Source organism: Hippocampus bargibanti, linkage group LG02 (genome assembly GCF_051943395.1).
Source record: "Hippocampus bargibanti isolate YZ-2025 linkage group LG02, ASM5194339v1, whole genome shotgun sequence".
Classification (NCBI taxonomy): Eukaryota; Metazoa; Chordata; class Actinopteri; order Syngnathiformes; family Syngnathidae; genus Hippocampus; species Hippocampus bargibanti.
Window position 1 is genome coordinate 33,318,574 of NC_142735.1, and position 23,323 is coordinate 33,341,896.

The 23,323-nt window shown below is 43.3% G+C and overlaps 2 protein-coding genes across 3 annotated transcripts in view; both read left to right on the forward strand.

The window, feature by feature from the left end:
- Positions 1 to 10,628, forward strand: part of LOC148902493 (cyclic nucleotide-gated channel alpha-2-like) — a 37,438-nt gene extending 26,810 nt beyond the window's left edge. The window contains exons 9-10 of the mRNA XM_088991103.1: positions 6,540 to 6,917; positions 9,603 to 10,628. Coding sequence (XP_088847229.1) covers positions 6,540 to 6,917; positions 9,603 to 9,788 — 564 coding nt within the window. The 3' untranslated portion in view covers positions 9,789 to 10,628. The remainder of the gene's footprint in view (positions 1 to 6,539; positions 6,918 to 9,602) is intronic.
- A 12,152-nt stretch (positions 10,629 to 22,780) lies between these two features.
- The window catches only part of fgl1 (fibrinogen like 1), a 34,838-nt gene continuing 34,295 nt past the window's right edge, over positions 22,781 to 23,323 (forward strand). For both annotated transcript variants that reach the window (XM_088991088.1, XM_088991091.1), the window contains exon 1: positions 22,781 to 22,973. The gene's annotated coding sequence lies outside the window, so the exon portion shown is untranslated. The remainder of the gene's footprint in view (positions 22,974 to 23,323) is intronic.

Genomic DNA, 23,323 nt, shown 5'->3' on the forward strand with positions numbered 1-23,323 from the left:
TTAGAAACCTTAGACCAGGGGTGGGCAAACTTTTTGACTCGCGGGCCGCATTCGGTTCGAAAATTTGACAGAAGGGCCGGGCCAGGAGCATTTGGAGGGAGTGTTTGGGCCGGAAATACTAAACCTAAAGCATTAAAGGACAACCGACGCCTCCGGACAAGTTCTGTCCATAATTTATAAAATCACTTCAAATGACTTCGACTGAGCGTATTTTACAAAGATTCCACAGCATATCGCTATAGTTTACGTTTTAAGACTTGCGCTGAATATTCATGAAGTCTTGTTTTCGAGTTGATGACGATCCCCATGTGACGTCACGTTTGGACCGCCCCTGACCGAGCAAGCGACACACAATGCATTTTGGGTACTTTGTTTGGTCTGAAAACTTCGTGTTGATGGCGAAATTAGAAGGAAAACACGTAAATAATGCCATGGTGAATCGTTGTGTGTTGCACCAAGACTACTATCAAAGTCAAAGTCAAAGTCAAAGTCAGCTTTATTGTCAAATATGCTAATATGCATGACATACAGCACAGATGAAATTAATGTCCTCTCGGACCCAGCGTGCAAGACATACAAGGCACTTATAACGTGGCTAAAAAAGACATACAATTGACAACAGACAATACATGTAATTTCTGTATGTAAAGTGAGGTAGTGTCGTATGGAAAGTGAGGTGACGTATGTAAAGTGAGGGAGTGACATATGTAAAGTGAGGAAGTGACGTACATAAAGTGACGTAATGTCGTAATTGCAAAAACAAACAACTAGAAAGGGTTGAAGTGAGGTCTTGTCTAATGAGAAATAACAAAAAATAGAGTTCAGGATGATCGTACAGCATGTAGCGTGTACTCAGAGTTCGGTGAGTGTGGCAGTGGGAAGGGGCAGGCTGGGCAGGGCTGGGAGGGAGTTGAGTCTCAGGACTGCCTGGTGGCAGAAACTGTCCTTGAGCCTGCTGGTCTTGGTCCCGATGGCAGCAGGCTGAAGAGGCTGTGGGAGGGGTGGGTGGGATCGCCAGCGATCCGGATGGCTCTGCGGGTGAGGCGGGTGTTGTAGATGTCCTGAAGGGGGGGGAGAGAGACACCGATGATCTTCTCAGCTGTCCTCACGATGCGCTGCAGAGTCTTACGGCAGGACACGGTGCAGGCGCCGTACCACACGGTGATACAGCTGGTCAGGATGCTCTCTATGGTACCGCGGTAGAAGGAGGTCGTGATGGGGGTCGGGGCTCCAACTCTTTTGAGCTTGCGGAGGAAGTACAGGCGCTGGAGGGATCTCTTGGCCATTGATGCCGTGTTGTGGCTCCAGGACAGGTCTTCGGATATGTGCACTCCCAGGAACTTGGTGCTGCTCACTCTCTCCACTGCAGCACCGTCGATGGTTAGTGGAGCATGCTGGGGGCGCACTCTCCTGAAGTCCACAACAATCTCCTTCGTCTTCTCCACATTCAGACGGAGATTGTTGTCCTTGCACCACGTGGCCAGGCGGCTGACCTCGTCCCTGTAGGCTGTCTCGTCGTCGTTGTTGATGAGGCCCACCACAGTCGTGTCATCCGCAAACTTTATGAAGAGGTTGGAGCTGGGTGATGATGGTGAGCAGTCGTGCGTGAGCAGAGTGAAGAGGAGGGGGCTCAGCACACATCCCTGGGGGGCCCCTGTGTTCAGCGTGATGGTGCTGGAAGTGTTGTCGCCAACTCTGACTGCCTGTGGTCTCCCCGTCAGGAAGTCCAGCAGCCAGTTGCACAGGGAGGTGCTGATCCCCAGTTTGCTCAGTTTATTGGTGAGCTGTTGGGGGATGATTGTGTTGAATGCTGAGCTGAAGTCGATGAACAGCATTCTGACGTAGGAGTCTCTGGTCTCCAGGTGGGTGAGCTCTGTGTGGAGAGCAGTGGAGATGGCATCATCGGTCGAGCGGTTGGGCCGATATGCAAATTGGAAGGGGTCATGGGTGGGGGGGAGGGCAGCCTTGATGTGGTTCATAACTAGCCGCTCGAAGCACTTCATGAGGACGGGAGTGAGTGCGACCGGGCGGTAGTCATTGTGGCAGGTGGGGGACGACTTCTTAGGGACCGGGATAATAGTGGTGGCTTTGAGGCACGTGGGCACAACAGCCTGGCGCAGAGAGGTGTTGAAGATGTCCGTGAAGACATCTGTGAGCTCCACAGCGCAGTCTCCCCACGCACGCTTTCCCCTCTACTATTTGATACTAGTTGACACAAATTCCCAGCAGACAAAAAAGCCCATTTCCAACAGAGCTTGGGCGCAATCTTCTGCAATTTCTGGGTGCTACATTGCTGTCATTGACGGCTCGAATTGATATGATTGATAATAAATTTGTCTCAAAGAATATGGTGTTTACAGACTATTTCGCAGATACTTGGAGGAGGAAATGGAAATAGATTAAAATAACCTATGCACTGTAATTTATCAAGATTGCGTCTGTTTTTAATATGTTTTCATTGAAGGAGCAAAGTTAAAGAAATCAACATTTATTGAAAAATGGAATCACTTTCAACATTCAAAACATATTATTACACAACAAAATATTCAAGCTCAATAATACCTACTTGTGTTAAATTCCGCCAAATCATAGATGGTTTGTCCTGACGCGCTCAACAAACTCTCCACTGACGCCCTCGCCTTCACGCGCAAACAATACACGTGTACCGTCGCCGAGCACACAAACGTAGGCTACCTGCAGTTGAAATTTGCATACTCGGCACGGCAGCCAATCAGAAGCCTGCTTCTTTCTTGACTTTCGCAAGCGTTATAAAGTCGTACAATTGCATGTCATTTTCCAAAATAGATGCACAGAACCTCAGCCCAGAAGAAAGATTCAAAAGAAGCTAACAACATATGTGACGCTACAAAACGTAAATTTAGATTAAACCGATCTGTAAAGTGTACGTGAGACTTAGGAAAGGGGCTTAGTGGCTCGTAGGAAGCAATGCAAACGTTGCATTGTGCACCACAATGACAATCGACTACTGCAGCAAAATCTACAGCCATGCACGTTTACCGTAAATTAAGCAAGGTAGCAGTTGTCGTAGGTTCATTCTTGATTTAAAAAAAAAAAAAACTCAATATTTTGTGACATTGTTTTTTAATGTGATTAGTTGTCTCATTCTGCTTCAAGTTGTGAAAAATGGTGCAGGCAACTTTTTAGTTATCTGCCCTGCTGTCCGCTAACTTTTTGTCATGATTTTCAGACACTGTTTTTACTGCAATTTGGGCAAGTTCGGCGGGCCGGATTAAAAAGCCTAACGGGCCGTATGTGGCCCGCGGGCCGTAGTTTGCCCATGTCTGCCTTAGACTCTCTGATTTCATCAGAAAAAAATAGTTCATTCCTAAATGATGTGGGTCTGGACTTATGGACTGGAGTGGCACTTGTCCAAAATACAATGCAATTTGTTTGATATAGCGCCTTAACAACAGCTGAAACTGTAACAAAGCGGTAACATGGGAAAAGGGAAATGCTGCCCCCTTGTGGAAAGGAAACACTTTGCCCGAGGGCATGGCCAGGGCTTTATCCGAACCCAAGCATGAAAAAAAACAACCCCGAATTAATTCAGGAATGGCTTCGTCATATTTTCAATTCCAGAATCAATTCGTGAATGGCAGTGAATGAGTTAAGAGCACAGACAATTGGTAAAATCTTCTTCTTTTCCTTTCGGCTTTTCCCCTCAGGGGTCGCCACAGCGAATCAATGTCCTCCATCTATCCTGGTTTTGTGCGTCCTCTTCTCTCACACCAGCTACCTTCATGTTCTCTTTGACCACATCCATAAACCTCCTCTTCGGTCTTCCTCTCGGTCTCCTGCCTGGCAGTTCAAGGCTCAACATCCTTCTCCTGATATAGTCACTCTCTCTCCTCTGGACATGTACAAACCATCTCAGTCTGGCCTCTCTGACTTTCTCTCCTAAGCCTCTAATATGAGTTGTCCCTCTCATGGACACATTCCTGATCCTATCCAACCTGGTCACTCCCAAAGAAAAGCTCAACATCGTCAGCTCTGCTACCTCCAGCTCTGCTTCCTGTCTTTTTTTCAGTAGCACTTTTCAGTCTCCAGTCCAAACATCATGGCTGGTCTCACTACTGTTTTATACACTTTTCCTTTCATCCTAGCTGAAACCCTTCTATCACACATCACACCTGACATTTTTCTCCAGCCTGCCTGGACACGCTTCTTCACCTCACAGACAATTGGTAAAATATGCGACATTAATTAATATTCGCAATGTAACATTTTTGGTGCTGTCAGGCGATGAAAAAATCATGCGATAAATTAATTGGGGTCTGTAATTTCTTGATTTATTGCATACAGTTTTTATATCCTCAAAAATGATTGCGAAACCCCATAGTTTCATTTTTAATTCTTTAAATTGATTAGGCAAATGAAAAGATAAAACAAAATGTGGTATTATAATGTAATTCATTGATGAAAAAGTTTCTTCAGCCTTCATCTGTAATTCTTTGAGGGTGTTGGACGTTTCACTCCTCATCTGAAGAGCTTCGTCAGCGAACTAAAGTTGTGCTGGTAATTCTGGCCAGACCTCTGCTCCGATAGGTCCCTGCTCTAATGTTGGAGGAGCAGTTGACTACTCCTTCAAGCTAATCTGATGACTTCTTTTGTTCTGTCCAAATACCTCTAATGTTCTATGCCTGGCTCTGATTGCCCCACTCATGTTTGACTGAGCGTCTACACCGATATAATTCATTTTTTTTTCAGTAGACTTGGACAGATGAAGTCCTAGCCACTTTTTATTGTATTTGAGACTAGTCAACATCCTACATGCAATCTTTAGTCTCTCTACAGGTATACTGGGCCGCAGGGCCTACCAGAACGGAAATGCATATGATGCATACCAAACAGTGATACCTTGCCTTACGAACCCTTTAGCTCATGAACCTTTCGTCTTACAAATATTTAATTTGCGGGAATATAATCTTGGCATGCAAACTACTTTTCGGGAAACACATGGAGCACCATCATGAAGGTCAATAAAACGACTTTATTATAAAGTACAGTTTATTTCTTTTGTTACTATCCAATAGCACATTTATTATACGTAAAATAAGGTATGTCTTGTGTAGTTTGAAGGCTTATCTAGGAGAAAAATATGTTTTATGGAGACCCGTGAATGGATTATTCTCATTTTTAATGGTTTCCGATGGAAAATTAATGTTTGGAACACACACTATTCGCCTTACACACACTTTCTGGGAACCAATTAAGTTCGTAAACTGAGGCATCACTGTCCTGCAAAACCGACATGAGGTGTTCCAATCACCATTAAAGGACAACCGACACCATTTTTTTGTTTCCTAACTGACATCAGAGAAACGTTTTATCACACCTAAAATAGCCAAAACACGCAGGCTGATATTTTAGTCAAAGGCAAAACACCAATAAAAATGACTTCGTGTCCCAAAACCGCCACAAATGAGCTTGGAAGTGGGGAGTTTCAGAAAGTCCGCCCCCTTATTTGTGACGTTACGTCAGGATACTCCTTCACAAACTGCCATGCTCCAGAATCAAACCAATGGCTTCAGAGAGTTCACATTCGGAAAAAGATGCTTTCTTGTTACTCATCCAGTTATGAATATGATTCAAAAAGTTCAAAGAGGAAAGCATAAATGTTTGCAATCGATGAAAGAAGTCATTCCGTATCAATTCGAGCCGTCTGCAAGTGATGAAATCGGTGAACATCTGGACTCCGATGTAGCGCCCAGAAAATGCACAAGATAGCGCAGAAGCTGCATTTCGTCCAGTATATAAAGCCGCTATCAGAGCCGTAAAGCCACCCGTGATTGGTTAAAATCCGTGGTAGAAGACAGTGGAAGAAGACATCAGCTGTTGAGACGACAGAGAAAGCTCCGACAGCGCTCCAGAGTAAAAAATGACATGGTGGAAAGTGGATGTTTGTCCGATCGGTTTGCTCCACCAATATGGCGATTGCTCTCTTTCACCTCTAAAGATGGAGAACACTGATTTGCTCTGGCGACCCCTTGAAAGGAAAAGCCGAAAGGAAAAGAAGAAGAAGCTCTCTTTCACCAGTTGAGCTCACAGTTAGCATGCAGTGTGACTAAATAAGTAAACATGCATCAAACATCCGCTATCCAAGCGCCGAATCGCTATCTCTGGTTAGCTTCCTCGTTGGAAATGGGCTGATTTGTCCGCTGGGAATTTGTGTCAATTTACACCTTCTTTATGCGTGTTACCGCAATTGGCTGCGACACACGATTCACCATCGCGTCATTTATGTAGTTTTCCTTCTAATCTCGCCATCAACACAGTGTTTTCAGATGAAAAAAAATATCCAAACTGCATTGTGTGTCGCTTTTTGTGACGTCACTTTGGGCATCGTCATCAACTCGAAAACAAGACTTACACTGAATATTCAGTGTAAGTCTTAAAACGTAAAGTATAGCTATATGCGCTGGAATCTTTGTTAAATGCGCTCAGAAGAAGTCATTTGAAGTCATTTGGAGGTGTCGGTTGTCCTTTAACAATTCATTGTCAATTCTCCTTTTTGTCAGGGAGATGTGGGTAAAGAGATGTACATCATTAAAGATGGCCGCCTTGCCGTGGTGGGGGACGATGGAACCACGCAGTTCGCAGTCCTCACGGCAGGTAGCTGCTTTGGAGAGATCAGCATCCTGAATATCAGCGGCAGCAAGATGGGGAACCGACGAACGGCCAATATTCGCAGTTTGGGCTACTCGGACCTTTTCTGCCTTTCCAAACAAGACCTGATGGACGCCTTGCAGGAGTTCCCCCATGCCAGGGCTCAACTGGAGCAGAGGGGTCGGGATATCCTGCGCAAGGAGGGGCTCCTGGAAGAAGTCAATGTGTCCGCTGGGGAGGAGCTGGAGGAGAGGGTTGAGAGGTTGGAAACCAGCGTGGATCGACTGCAGGTCAGTTGAGCCTTCAACACTTTTCCAGCACAATTCACTTACATTCTGGAATCTTGACATACAAGTACGGCACGGGATGAAAAAAAACAACAATATATATTAACAATACAATGATACCACAGTTTACGAACTTAATTGGTTCCCAGAAAGTGTGCGTAAGGCGAACAGCTCGTCTTCCAAACATTTATTTCCCATAAGTAACCATAAAAATGAGAATAATCCGTTCTGAGGTCCCCATAAAACATACATTTCTACTAAATAAGCCTAAAACTACACAAAATATACTTTATTTTATATATAATAAATGTGCTTTTGGATTGTAATGAAAGAAATAAACTGTACTATATAATAAAGTCGTTTTATTGACCTTTGTGATGGTCGATGTAAATGCTTCTTGATGATATCCGAGTGAAGTTGCCGTGATTTTTAAGTGATAATACCCTCACTCACACTGTCCCCTGCCAGCTTCTCTTCCCTAATCCAAATCAACAGAAGTATTTCAACCTCTTCTATTGCCTGAGACCATTGCTTAGACTACACAGAAACATATTTAATAGCTTCCTTGTTCTTAAGAATGGTAGCAATGTTCGACTTAGCAGTGGTGGGCCGTCAGGGCCAGCAAGGCCTTCTCTGCTGTCCTAACATAATCAGACATCATTATCATAATTATAATAAAAGTCAACTTCATTAAAAAAGTATTTTTTTCTAAATATATATATAATTATTCTGCATACTGTTTTCTTGATGTTATATTATATCCATTTGGTTATGCTCCTTTCAGTGTTATAGTTTTAGGTCAGAGTTTTTAATCCAATCAGAATTCAGCTAGTTTGTGTTGCCAGGCTGCATGAAATCTGACCGACGCCTTCAGAATCAACAGTGAGGGCGTCTGTGCGCTGTACAGAACGGGCACATGTAGTTGATATACAGTTGCGATAGCCAATCAGATCACGAGTTGGCACAGTAAGGCCAGCTAGAGGGCCTCGCGTTGAACATGACGTACGCGTCCTGTGATTGGATACTCACTTTACCTCAGCCCGGAAACTTTAGCAGAAAAACCAAGTATATCTACTCGCTTTTTTAACCCACAATGGCTGAAGGAGAGGACAACTCGCTGTCGCATGTAGGTAGGCCTATTCTCAAGAACAAATGAAAAAGATTTGTTTACTTTTATTTTCAACAAATAGTTCGTTTTGTGAACGTCTTGTTGTTTTTCTTGTATTAAACTGACATTTTGTAATTTAGCGTAAAATCTTGTTAAAGATTACATATTCTTGGTGGACTTCATAAAACTTTGTGGACAAATGATTTTAAATTTCCTTTTATTTTTAAGTGTTTGCAGTATCACGGAGAGTGACACGTTTTGTAATTGCTGATGCAGATTTATTGATGTGTAATTGCTCCGTAAAATAGCCTGTGTTGTAGACGATTAAGGTGATGCCACGGCCAGTACTGCGTGCGTGTGCTTTTGTAAATGATATCTCCAGTCGTTGTGTCATAAATTATGGTATTACGAGGGATATTTGTTCAAGTCGGACTAAGCAGGACTTCACTGAAGGCCTAGGTGTGAAATGCACGGACCGCCACTGCGAAGTCACACAAACGCACACCTTGTTGGTGTTTTTTGATGAGCTCCTTCTTCTGCTCGACCATCATTTTCTTTTGCGTCCCCTTCGGCTGAACATTAGTCCGTGGTGGGGTCTTTCTGTCCCATAATAGCAAAAGTACTCCACTCGTTAGCAAACCACGTCTGCACTTAAAGGAGGGGGTTGTGGAGAACTAGTCCGCCAGCCACACTGGTGGTTTGGTTAGTCCGCCGAAAACTAGTTCGTCAGCAGAGAGTATATGCTCGCGAATTTAATGTTTGTGAAGTGAAGTTTGTGAGCTACAGCGTTCGTAAGCTGAGGTATCACTGTAATAATAATAATAATAATAATAATAATAATAATAATAATAATAATAATAATAATAATAATAATAATAGGATTGGATTTGCCTTTATTAGTCTCACTGTGGAGAATTTTCACATTTCACAGCAGCAAAGTGATGAAAGGTGTAATAATGATAATAATAATAATAATAATAATAGCTAGATAGACTGGCGGACGGATGGACAGATAGACAAACAGACAGCAAATGGATAGGTAAATCGCTAGCTAACTAGTGAGATAACAAGATAGCTAGCCAGCTAGATGGATAGATAGAATTAAATTCACATTCCATGCAAATGGATGAGTTGGGTTTATTTTTTTACCCAACATAACCAACATTGAATAAAATACGTAGATAGATATAGAGAGAGCTAGCTAGCTAGCTAACTCATGAGATAGCTTGATAGCAAGATAGCTAGCTAGAAAAATAGCTAGATAGCTAAACAGACAGACAAACAGCTGAACAGCTATAGGTAAATAAGAAGTGAATAGAGGAAAAACTAAATCAGAATAAAGTCAAGAGAAAAGCCCATAAAAAGCTTAATGGGACAAAAGAAAGTTGAGCCAAAGAACAAAAAAAGAAAAAAGGGCCCATTTGAAGAGCGCGACAAAATGGCCGCCGCAGGAAAAAAAGGGAAGAGCAGCTATCTGAGTGGTTTAACTCACAATCGTGGTCACAGAATCAATTTAATTTCAAAGTCAGGGTGCCTTTCTATTCAGAATGTTGCTGAGGGCAATTTGGTGTCATTTTCAGACCAGCTTGGCACGTCTGCAGAGTGAGTTCAATTCTGCTCAGCTTCGAATGAAGCAACGAATGACAACCCTGGAGCACAACATCACCGCGGTAACCACAGGCAGTGGCTTCCTGTCAGACGCGGATGGCAACGACAGTGCATCTGGTGGTGGTGGGATGCCCAGACAAATCAATATTAAGCTTTAAAGGACAACCGACACCATTTTTTGTTTCCTAACTGACATCAGAAAAACGTTTTATAGCATCTGATATACCCAAAACACGCAGTCTGATATTTTGGTCAAATGAAAACCACCAATAAAAAATGATTGAAAGTGTCCAAAAATGACTTCAAAATGAAACTGGAAATGACGAATTTCAGAAGGTCTACCCCCTTGTTCGTGACGTCACCCCAAGACGTCTTGCCTTGCTCAAGAATCAAAACAATGGCTTCAGATTGGGAGAAGATGCTTTCATGTTACTCATCCAGTTATGAATATGATTCAAATAGTTCTGAAGAGGAAAGCATAAATGTTGCAATCGATTAAACGTGACGTCACGTGGGGATCGTCATCAACTCAAAAACAAGACTTCCTGAATATTCAGCGCAAGTCTTAAAAGGTAAACTATAGCTATATGCGGTGGAACCTTTGTAAAATACGTTCAGTTGAAGTCTGTGTAAGCTCTCAGTCGTACAGGAGTGGTCCATCGATGAGAAGGTTTCTTCAGCCGTCATCTGTACAAAAGTGAAGGTTTCGGACGTTTCGCCTCCTATCCAAGAGGCTTCGTCAGCGAACTAAAGTCTGACTGGTCGTATCGGCCCCATTTATATATCCCTAATGTCCAGACATGGTGGCGCCGGACACAGCTATGATAGGTCCCTACTCTCAGGTTGGGGGGGGCAAGGGGCCCCTCCCTGTGGCCCCACTGATTGTTCCTACATTCCTGACTAACGACTGGCCTATTACCCCCACTCCCCCCGGTATCACCTCATCAGCATAACGACCCTCATCAGCATTACGAAAGTTGCCTAACCTGTTTTGCCTAAGCAGGCTATTGTATGAACGATCCAAATTGAACCTCACCCCACCAGACCGGTTTAATGAAGGATTTTGTTGTTTTATAAGAATCGCCTCTTTTACCCCCCTTTCAAACCATCTATGTTCTTTCGCGAAGATTCTAACCTCATTGTCGTCAAATGAGTGGTTGCTAGCTTTTAGGTGCAAATGTACTGCCGATTGAGGCCCACTAGTATTATCCCTGCAATGTTGATAAAGTCTTTTTTTGAGAATTTGTTGAGTCTCCCCAATGTACTGCTCTTTACAATTTTCATTCTTACAATGTATGGAATAAACTACATGACTTTGTTTTTCATTTGGTAGCCTATCTTTTGGATGCACTAATTTTTGCCTTAACGTGTTTATCGGTTTGAAATAAGTAGGAATTTTATATTGCCATAGGACTCTTTGTAATTTTTCAGAAACTCCTGCAATGTACGGTACTGCTACTCCTCTTGAGAATTATTGGTTTCGTTCGCTATTCTTTCTTTCTGACATTTGTTGAATGACCACTGAGGGTACCCACAGTTAGTGAGTGCTCTCCTGATATGTTTTGACTCCTTTTCTCTACCTTCAGTGCTAGTTGGTATTAGTTTAGCCCTATGCTGGAGGGTTCTGATAACTCCTAGTTTATGTTGTAAAGGGTGGTTAGAGTCAAAAAGTAAGTATTGGTCAGTGTGCGTAGCCTTCCTAAAGACTTCTGTTTTTAGCGCTCTGTCCTCTTTTATAATTACTTTACAATCCAAGAAGGCTAGTTGGTTCTCTTGAATGTCCTCACGAGTAAATTTAATGTTGAAGTCTACAGAGTTGAGGTGATCTGTGAAGGATTGAATTTCTTGTTTCTTAATTATGACAAAAGTATCGTCCACATATCTAAACCAGTGTCTAGGTTTTGTCCCCGGGAAGGATGCGAGGGCCTGTTTCTCCATCTCTTCCATGTAAAGATTAGCCACTATGGGTGAAACTGGTGAGCCCATAGCACAACCATGAATTTGTTTATAAAATTTTTCCCGAAATTGAATTCAGTTAAAGTCACTTGAAGTGATTTTACAAATTATGGACACAACTTGTCCGGGGGCGTCGGTTAAAGGACAACCATTTTTATGTTTCCTAACTGACATCAGAAAAACTTTGTATAGCATCTAAAATACCCAAAACACACAGGTTGTCACGTTTTTCTAGGTGGTGATGGCAGATGTGGATCCCAAAAAGCAGGCAGGAGGGAGGAGCAGGTTGTATTTGAGAAATTGTATCAAAATAAAGTCAACTGGAACAAAATCTAAGACATCAAAGGCATTCAAACAGAAAAATACAAAGTATCAAAATAACGACCAAGAGTACAAGTCTGCCAAGATGAAACAAACGCATGCACAGCATACAATGCACAATGCATTCAACAAACACACTGCATACAACAATGACCCGACACCGGATGGTCGTGCCGGGAGTCCTTTTAAGTGTCACTAATTGTAACGACCAGCACCTGCGAGGCAGCAGGCAGGGCTGACAGCGCCAAACGTAGCTCCCTCCTGCCTGCTTTTTTGGGATCCGCACCCGCCATCACCACCTTGCAAACCTGGACAGAATGACCCAACAATCGGATCCCGCAGGTACAACGGACTGGTCTCATTTCCACCCTATGCCTGGCAGTGCGATGTTCACGTTAGCCCACGCCGCGTCGAGTTTGAATTGCGTCACTCTACGAGCCGTAACGTCCACGTCAACGTCCGGCCGAGATCTCTTTCCAGCAGTGACGTGGACGTTACGGCTCGTCGCTGGAGACCTCCTTCCAGGTGGCCATCCAGGGTGACACTGGGTGTCTGGCAGTGCACGCCCACGTCCAGCCACGCTGTCGTCGTGCATGTGGAATTGAGTCGCATCCACGATGAGCCGGGCAACGTCCGCGTCAACGTCAGTCCGAGACCCCACTCACCGCTGGATCCCGGAGCGGCTCAGGACTGGTTCACGCCCACATCGGCATCCGGCCGAGACCTGGTCCCATACGGCCTTCCGGGGTGCCACTCTGCGCCTGGCAGTTCGACGTGCGCGTTGAGCCCTGCGTCGTTGCGTGAACGTGCGAGAGGGATCGCACTCACGTCCACGACGATCTGTGCCGCGACCACGTCCACGTCAGGTCGAGTCCCATTCCCATCGGGCCGCCGCCCATCGTATGCTGGAGAGGCAGCGGTTGCCGTCTCCACCATTGTTCCCTGGCGAGTGGACCTTTTGGGAGACTGTTGGGACTTCTGGAAGCAGTCCCTTGAAGGGGGGGTACTGTCATGATCTGGTTGGCGACAAGACTCGAGGGACGACGGAAGGTGGTTAAGGTCGGATCCAAAATACACGGTGGAGACAGTGATTCCAAAAAAGAGTCTTTACTGAGACACATATGGCATGAACAGAAAATAAGGCAAGGTAGAGGACAACGACAAAAACAGACCTGCGTGCGGAGGGGTGATGGGGAACTTCCTGGAATACACCGACAACAACTGAACGGTAAGGGTGGCTTTTATAGCCAGAGGGCACAATTAAGGAAATGGGGAATAGGTGCGTGAGTCCGTAGACCCAGGAAGGGAGGGGCCCGCTCCAAGGAGCAGCGGAGGAAGAGACAGGAGGGCAGGGGCACGCTCCTGGTGTCGATGAGGATGTGACAAAAGTGTCCCAAACCTGCCACAAAATGAGCTAGTAACTGGGGAGATTCAGAAAGTCCCGCCCCTATGTTCGTGACGTCACTATTGGTCACACAGTGAGCAAGGTCCAGAATCAAAACAACGGCTTCAGAGAGTTCAGATTCGGAAAAAGATCCTTTCTTGTTACTCAACCAGTTATGACTATGATTCAAATAGTTCTGAAGAGGAAAGCCTAAATGTTTGCAATCGATGAAAGAAGTACTTCCGTATTATTCGCGCCATCTGCAAGAAGATGAAACCAGTGAAGATCTGGACTCCGATGTAGCGCCCAGAAAATGCACAAGATGGCGCACAAGCTGCGTTTCGTCCAGTATATAAAGCCGCTATCAGAACCGTAAAGCTGCCCGTGATTGGTTAAAATCCGTGGTAGAAGACCGACTTCCGCTATCCAAGCGCCGAATCGCTAACTCTTGTTAGCTTCCTCGTTCGCCTCCGCTGGTGCTCGACTGCTCTGGTTTGTTGGAAAGGGGCTGATTTTTCCGCTGGGAATTTGTGTCAACTTACACCTTCTTTATGCGTGTTACCGCAATTAGCTGCGACACACAGCGATTCACCATTGCGTTGTTTATGTAGTTTTCCTTATAATTTTGCAATCAACACAATGTTTTCAGACGAAAAAAAGTACCCAACTGCATTGTGTCGCTTTCTCGGTCAGGGGCTTTCCTTCCGTGACGTTACTTAGGGCATCGTAATCAACTCGAAAACAAGACTTCCTGAATATTCAGCACAAGTCTTAAAAGGTAAAATATAGCTATATGCCGTAGAATCTTTGTAAAGTGCGCTCAGTAGAAGTCATTTGAAGTCATTTCACAAATTATGGACGCAACTTGCCCGGAGGTGTCGGTTGTCCTTTAAATTATTCTTACAATAATCCGCCTTGTTGGATGTTGACATTTGAACTCCTTCACTGCCAGACAATAAACAGCTTAAACAGCTTCTTCCCCCAAGCCATTAACTCTTTGAACAGTAGCCCAAATGGAACTGTATAGTGCCTCTTTGCAATTTTTTTGATGATGATACTAGTGCAGCGTGTTCGACCGGAAACAAATTCCTTGTGTGTTCTACATAAGAACACACAAGGAATTTGTTTCCGGTCGAACACGCTGCACTAGTATCGTCGTCAAAAAAACTGCTAAGTGGCACTATATAGTTCCATTTTGGCTACTGTTGAAAGAGTTCAAAGAGTTAATGGCTTGGGGGAAGAAGCTGTTTAAATGTCTGATGGATTTGGTGCCACAGCAATCTCGCCGAGGAGGTGGCCTAGCTTTTTTTATCGTGACATATGGAATGCTGTCCCAGTCTCGCTCCCTGAAACGTGTTCCTTTGAATGCATTGCTTGCTAAATTTCTGTTCCTACTCCCACAATTCTCACCACTATTTACCGCCCCATACAAACATCACTATGACAAATATTCTACTATCCCCACCCATCTCTCCTCTCTCTCTCACGAAATATAATTATAATGGGAGACTCACACATAGATAATCCAACTACTCCGCTAACAATTGACTTCACTTCTTCCCTTGATAGCCAACTTGTGGACGTTCCTATGCACATAAAGGGTCACACACTTGACCTCATAATATGAGGTCAGGCATATGAGGTCCTCATATGCTACTCTGGATTGTCTCCTTCCAACTGCACAGCTGTTGAACTCCCAATAACAGACCATTCCCTCATTGCTTGTAACGTTTCCATCATACTCTCCTCCATCAAAACACCCCGTTCTATCAACTTTCGTAACATCAAGGGCATTAACTCTCTCTTGCTTTAATGTTCGCCTCATTATCTCTGGACCCAAGCTCGTCTCCTGATGAACTTCTTAATACGCTCGCTTCTGTCAAATCCCGCTCTGTTTTATTTACTTGTTCTGCACCCTGGTTCAATGCTCATCTCTGCTCCATGAAATCGAAGACACTACAGCTTGAAAGACTTTATCGGAGAACCAGACTCAATGTTCACAAAGATATGTACACCGCTCAACTTTCTCTCAACAGTATCTCTCAAGCTAAGTCACAATAGTACTCTGGACTCAATGACTCAAATACTGGAAATACTCTGGCCCTGTTTTCTCTTTATAACAGAATCATTCAACCCCCTGTATCTCTCCCCCTCACTTTTATTCCTCTGACACCTACAACCTTCTAGTCTTTTCTGAAAAAATTAACAAAATCCACCAGCATCTTGGCTCCTCCCTACCCCTCTCATCTCTTATCTTTTTTTGATCTCCCTCCTCCCTCTACAATCTCGAACCTCATAACTAAATCCAAGTTTTCTTCCTGTCAATTAGATCCCCTCCCTACAGTTCTGGTCAAATCCTACTTGCCATCTCTCCTTCCATTCATTTTAGCCATTATTCACTCCTCGCTGTCCTCAGGAATCGTCTCTGTCCCCCTCAAAACGGCGGCTGTCACACCAATTCTTAAAAAGCCTGGATCTGATCCCAATGACTTCAAGAACCTTCGCCCCATTTCTCACCTTCCTTTTATTTCCAAAATCATAGAAAAAGTTGTGTACTCTCAGCTACACTCTCACCTCTCTCAGAATGATCTCTACGAACCTTTCCAATCTGGTTTCCGCCCCCTCCACAGTACAGAATCAGCTCTCTCTTGACAGACTTTCCTCCAGAGGGATCACAGACACGCCCCTACGCTGTTTCCACTCTTACCTCTCTGGCCGCTCTCAGTTCAACCAAATTAACTCCTTCTCTTCACAGTCCTCTCTTGTATTTCTTGGTGTGCCCCAAGGCTCGTCCAGGGACCGCTTCTCTTTATCACCTACCTTCTTCCCCTAGGCAATATGTTCCGCAAATTTGGTATACAATGTCATCGCTTTGCGCATGACACCCAGCTCTATCTCTCCATCAAACCCGACACCTCTCTTCCACCTTCTTCCCTTTCACTCTGCCTCTCTGAAATTAAATCCTTTTTTACCCATAACTTCCTCAAAATTAACAGTGAAAAAACTGAAATTCTCTTCGTTGGTACCAAATCCACAGTTTCTCTCTCACTATTGACAATTGGAACGTTTCTCCCTCCTATAAGGTGTCATTCTTGACAGCACACGATATTTCCACTTCCATATAAATAATAATAATAATAATAATAATAATAATAATAATAATAATAATAATAATAATAATAATAATAATAATACATTACATTTTAAGCGACTTTCAAAGTTCTCAAGGACACTTTACAGTCACAGACAAGCATTGGTACTATAATAAATAAATATAAAAATGCAATATCAATCGTCTTCGCCCGTCTCTCATTCCTCACACCACTGCTATCCTCGTTCAGAGTCTTGTCACCTTGATGGAGAATAATAATTTATCATGTTTAAAAGTGCCATGCTTTGCTGACCAACTAAACAATGGGCCTACAGTCAAAAGCGCAGATGGCCACAGTAAATCTGAGTGAAACAGACACGGCAAGGTGAACTGTCGTCTCCATCTAGATTCTAGAAGGTCCGGCCTTGCACAGAATTTAGGGCTTTAGATACTCCTTTTTCACCAAAGTTATTTACGGCTTAAACATCCTGCACAAGCGCCAGATTACAAACTTATCAGTTCTTGGAAAAGACAACCAATTAAAATGTCTTATGTTTTACTGCTTGCAGCTGTTGGTGCTCAGAACGCCCAGAGGCGTGGCATTATAATCAAGAAAACTGTGTTTTACTAATATATCACTGTAATTTGCATATACTCTCAATAAATAGCTTGGCAGAGGGGCGCACAATTCAGACGTATGTCATCTGATGACTGCGTCTCCTGCCGGCAGTGGGGACAATCTTTCTGGTTCTGAGTCTCTGTCCACGGTGTCTGTCTGTCATATCTCTGACACACCTCCAGGATTGACTAATGCAATTCACTTCTCTTTGGTGTCCCTCAGAAACTTCTCCACAAACCACAACTCGTCCAGATCTCATCTCATCAACAGAACCTCATCCTTTCACCACATCCTCCAAGAGCTCCACTGGGTCCCGCTCAAATATAGAATCAACTTCAAAATTCTTCTTTATATATTTTGCGCTATCCATAACCTTCCCCCCCCATACCCATCTGACCTTCAAATTTAGATTTCCTCTCGTTCCCTCAGATCCTCTTCCCCCCTCCACCTCTGTGTGCCCCCCCTGCTCGTCTCAGCACGATGGGTGACAGCCTTCAGCTGCTCTGCCCCCAAACTCTGGAACTCATTTCCTCTAAATATTCGTAACATCGATTCTCTTCCCACCTTCAAGTCCCATCTCAACACCCACATATTTAAAATTGCATTTTCTGTGTAGCTCTACCTCTTGTTTCTATTTATATCTGTATTTTATATATTGTATTTTATTTGTGATTGTATTTATTATTATTATTATTATTATTATTATTATTATTATTATTATTATTATTATTATTATTATTATTATTATTATTACATTTAATTTATAATCGCATTTGAAAATTCTCAAGGTCACTTTACAGTCACAGGATCAGTTTTTCTGTGGGTGAGCAGCGGCAGCCACACGCACCAGCGTTCACTCAACCCGGAATAACTCAAATAGATCAAGTTAGCTAGTTTGCTAATAGATAACTAATAGATAACTCGCTAGTTCGACAGCTAATAGATCACAAATAGATAGCTAGCTAGATAGCCAGCAACGGTGACCCCGTTCAACCAGGAATAACTCAAATAGATAACGTTAGCTAGCTAGCTAATAGATGACTAATAGATAGATAGCCAGCTGGTGAGACAGCTAAAACCCAAATAGATCAAGTTCGCTAGCTAGCTAATAGATAAATAATAGATAAATAGGTAGCAAGCTAGTTAGACAGCTAATTGATAGCAAATAGATAGCTATAATAATACATTTCATATATAAGCGCCTTTCAAAACTCTCAAGGTCACTTTACAGTCACAGGATACAGTCACGCATAAGTTTTTCTGTGTGTGAGCAGCGGCAGCCACACGCGCCAGCGTTCACTCAACCCAGAATAACTCAGATAGATAGAAAGCCATCTAGCTAGCTAATAGATAGCTAGCTAGATAGCCAGCTAGATAGCTAGCCAGATAGTCAGAAATCTAACTAATAAATAACCAGCTAGATAGATAGCCAACCAGCTAGATAGATAGCTAGCTATCTGGATAGCTAGCCAACCAACTAGCCAGTGAGCTAGCAAGCCAGATAGGTAGCTAGCTAAATAGCCAGCCCGCTAGCTAGATAGTTAATAGACCTGAGGATGACACGGTTGTCAGCACATTTTCACCAATTATTCCCGGACGTGAACAATCTTTTTGTGACATACTGACTTGAGTTCTGAAAAACATGCAATTCCGCCATGCTGTATTCATTCTCTGTCAGCCCAGATATTTGTTTTGCGTTTTGTGATAAGAGCGGCGTCTTGAGTGACGCGGCCATCACATCCGATTCGCCATCTACAACATAAACATTCAATTCAGCGTAAGAAACCTTAGACTCTCTTTTTTCATCAGGAAAAAAAGAGTTAATTTTATATAAGTTATATGTGTCTGGAGTTATCTGAGCTTGAAATGGTGGCGACTGTACAAAATACAATACAGTACAATACGATACATTTTTATTCATATAGCGCTTCAACAACAGCTGAAGCTGAAACAAAGCGCTAATATGGACAAAAGGAAAATGCTGCCCCTTCGTGGAACATTGCCAGAGGTCTGACCAGCACTTTATCGTCGTCCCCTCACCCGAATAAATTCGGCAATGGTGCTCCAAGTCACACTTAAATTAATTCCAAATAAATTCAGTAATGGCAGTGAATGACTCAAGAATATAATCCACTGATCCACTGCTGAAAAGGATGCTTTGATCCTCTCCTCTCTCATCTAGAAGTGCTTCATGTCACAAAGAGGGGACAGCAAGTGCTATGGAATGCATGACTCTCTGTCTTTGTGTTGTCATATTATTTGTTATTTATTTATTTTTTGTTCTTTTGAGTTCAAGATGGCGCCGCGAGAGTGGCTGCCTTTCCAGCAGCTCCTGTATTTTGTTTTTCTACTTTCATTCCTTTCATAACTTTGCTGCTGTGAAATGTCAATTTCTCCACTGCGAGACGGATAAAGGTACATCCAATCCAATCCAATCACCAATTCCTAATCAATGATCTTGAGTGTGCTTGCAGGGAAGAACGCTGATGCTAGATTGCTAGCTAGATAAATAGTAGGCGAAGTAACTCAAATAGATAAAAAGCTAGCTAGCTAATAGATAGCTAATACCTAGATAGATAGCTAATATGTAGCAAATAGATAGATAGATAGCTAGCTAGTTAGCTAGCTAGATAGACAGACAGACAGACAGACAGACAGATAGATAGATAGATAGATAGATAGATAGATAGATAGATAGATAGATAGATAGATAGATAGATAGATAGATAGATAGATAGCTATCTATCTACCGAGACAGATAGTGTCACGGTTTGCAAGGTGGTGATGGCAGTTGTGGATCCCAAAAAGCAGGCAGGAGGGATCAGCAGGTTGTATTTGAGAAATTGCATTAAAATAAAGTCAACAGGAACGAAATATAAACATCAAAGTCTTTCAAACAGAAAAACACTAAGTATCAAATAAAGACCAAGAGTAAAAGTCTGCCAAAATGAAACAAACGCATGCACAGCATACAATGCATACACCAATGCACAATGCGTAAAATTGCATTCAATGCATACAATGACCCTACGCCAAATGGTCGTGCCGGGAGTCCTTTTGACTGTCACTGATTGGAAACTGTTGGAATCTAATTCCTGTTTCTCTTCTGGTTCGGAGTTCGATGGAGTTTTATGATGAAATACCAGGGGGGACGATAGATGGTGAACAGAAAAGACTACTTTATTCTAGTAAGACAATCGAAGAACATTTCTCGTCTGAGCGGGAAGCCAAGAGCACAAAGCCCGCCCCTTCAACCTAGTTTAACTCACACAGCAGCGATCTGTTGTCCAATCAGCTACAGACAAGTGTTCGGAGAACATTAGACTGAAATTTGATACTTGTTACACTGTACATATGCAACTAGTTAACTAAAAAGCTACATATATCCATATAGAATAAACTAAACATGCAATAACATAAGGTGTACTAAACTAAACATGAAATAACACATGATGTTTACGGATGTGTATAAAAACACTCTATCAGGAACGACCAGCACCTGCGAGGCAGCAGGCAGGGCTGACAGCGCCACCTCTTGGTCGCCAACCAGATCATGACAGTACCCCCCTTCAAGGGACTGCTTCCAGAAGTCCCAACAGTCTCCCAAAAGGTCCAACTCGCCAGGGAACAATGGTGGAGACGGCAACCGTTGCCTCTCCAGCATATGATGGGCGGCGGCCTGATGGGAACGGGACTCGGCCGGACGTGGACATGGACGTGGCACGTTCACGTGACGATGCATGGCGCAACGCGAACGTCGCACTGCCAGGCGCAGAGTGGCACCCCAGACAGCCGTATGGGACCAGGTCTCGGCCGGACGTTGACGTGGGCGTGAACTGCCCGGCACCGGGGAAACAAGACCAGTCCTTAGCCGCTTTGGGATCCAGCGGTGAGTGGGGTCTCGGACTGATGTGGACGCGGACGTTGCACCGCACGTTATGGATGCGACTCAATTAAACATGCACGACGACGCGTGGCTAGACGTGAGCGTGCACTGCTAGAAACCCAGTGTCACCCTGGACGGCCACCTGGAAACTTTCCAGGTGGCCGTAATAATAATAATAATAATAATAATAATAATAATAATAATAATACATTTCACTTAGAAGCATCTTTCAAAACTCTCAAGGTCACTTTACAGTCACAGGATACAGTCGCTCAAATAGAAAGCTAGCTAACTAGATAATAGATAGCTATCTAGATAGCCAGCCAGTTAATAGATAGCCAGCTAAATAGCCAGTCAGCCACTATAGATAGCTAGCCAGATAGCCAGCCAGACAACTAGATAGCTTATAGATAACAACTAGAAAATAGATAGATAGCTAGTGTCATGAGCCAGTTGACAGCTGGGCGGGGCCTCCGCTCCCGCCGCTCGCCAGCTGCTGTCAATTTCCTCCTCATTGACTGTGGACATTTAAACCCGACGCTGGCACTCACCCAGCGTCGGAAGATACTTCGCCTTGTGCCATGCCAGTACTTGGAACTTGTAGCCAGTACATAATTGGCTTCGCCCGAGGAATGATTTTAGCCACGAACGCGTTTGTTGATTGCACCGCGTCGTAGGTTATTTTGCACCCCCGTGTGCCCCTTTATTTTTCTTGGTTAGTGTGGTTGGGTGGATTGCCGCCACTCACCCACTAACATTGTCAGTTTGTCATTCTTGGTTTTGTCTCACGAGCTTTTTACCGGGTCCGCATATTTTCGGACCCGCGCTTTATGTTAATAAATCCATTGCCGGTACCCACGCCTCTGTTTTGCTTAGCGATCCACCGCCAATACCACACGTTACTGCTCGCCAGCTGCCACTGTCGCCGCCGGAACGTGACAGCTAGATAGCCAGCTAATTTAATAATAAGAATACAGTAAAGTCTCGTTATATCGATATTCAAGGGAGTCCGAAAAAATATCGATATAACCGGGACTATCGATGTATCCGACCCTGTTTGCATGTAATTTTCTCTGTGCGTGCATAGAAATAGTATCAATATAACCGGGTCTATCGATATATCCGATATCGATATAACGAGACTTTACTGTACATTTCATTTATAAGCGCCTTTCAAAACTCTAAAGGTCACTTTACAGTCACAGGATAAGATATTCAGTGGTGTGAGCAGAGGCAGCCACACGCACCAGTGTTCCCTCAACCCACAAGTAACTCAAATAGATAGAAAGCTAGGTAGCTTGCTAATCAATAGATTGAATAATAATAATAATAATAATAATAATAATAACAATACAATTGATTTAGAAGCATCTTTCAAAACTCTCAAGGTTTACAGTCACAGGATACAGTCGCTAATAGATAACTACCGAGGCAGCTAGATAGCTAAACAATAGCTAGCTCGATAGCTAGTAAGCCAGCTAGACAGCTAATAGATAGCTAATAAATAGTTAGGTAGCGAGCTAATAGATACGGTAATTATAATAATACATTTCATTTATAAGCACCTTTCAAAACTCTCAAGGTCACTTTACAGTCATAAGATACAGTCGCTAATAGATAGCTACCTAGCCAGCTGGATAGGTAAACGATAGCTAACTAGATAGCTAACAAGCCAGCTAGATAGCTAGTAGATAGCTAATAGATAGTAAATAGTTAGGTAGCTAGCTAGCTAATAGATAAGTATTTAACCAACCACACTTCAGCCATCACACACCATATGTTGGAGGTTTCTTCCTCTTATGCTGTTCTAATAGCAAAGTTGCTTCAGCAAACAATGGGAGATCAAATATCAGCAGTTTGTCAAGTTGAACCACTATTTCAACCACGATGTCAATGATGTAACAGACTCTAACCCATGGCTGAAAATTACAAAGTCATGGAAGCCTCATGACATTTCTTCAAGAGATTGACACTCACTGTATCAGCAAGTCACTCTTCAGGACCAAAGTCCATCTGAACACCAGGAAGTGACTGTAACATGGTTCTCTCAAAAGGAACGTTGTGCCTGTAGAGGGGAAGGGAAATGGTAAGTTCTTGCTTTGTTGTTTTCTCTTGAATTCAAATGAAATGTATGATTATTATAAGAGGAAAGCTTTAATTACACTTCAGTGTGAATTGCTCCCCTTTTTTAATTGCATTATTTGTCATTTATCATCATGAGGTCATTTCTTTTACTTTGGAAAAATGGATATTAAAAATTGCACTGGAACTGTTCATAGTCAGGATCAACTGTTTGCTCTCTGTGTACCATATTTTCCCGGTGTATATGGCGCACACAAAAGCCTTGGTTTTGTTCAGAAGACGACCCTGCGCCTTATCTGTCACGTGCTCATGTTTCTAATTGCTAGACGTGCTACACACTACACTCAACTCAAG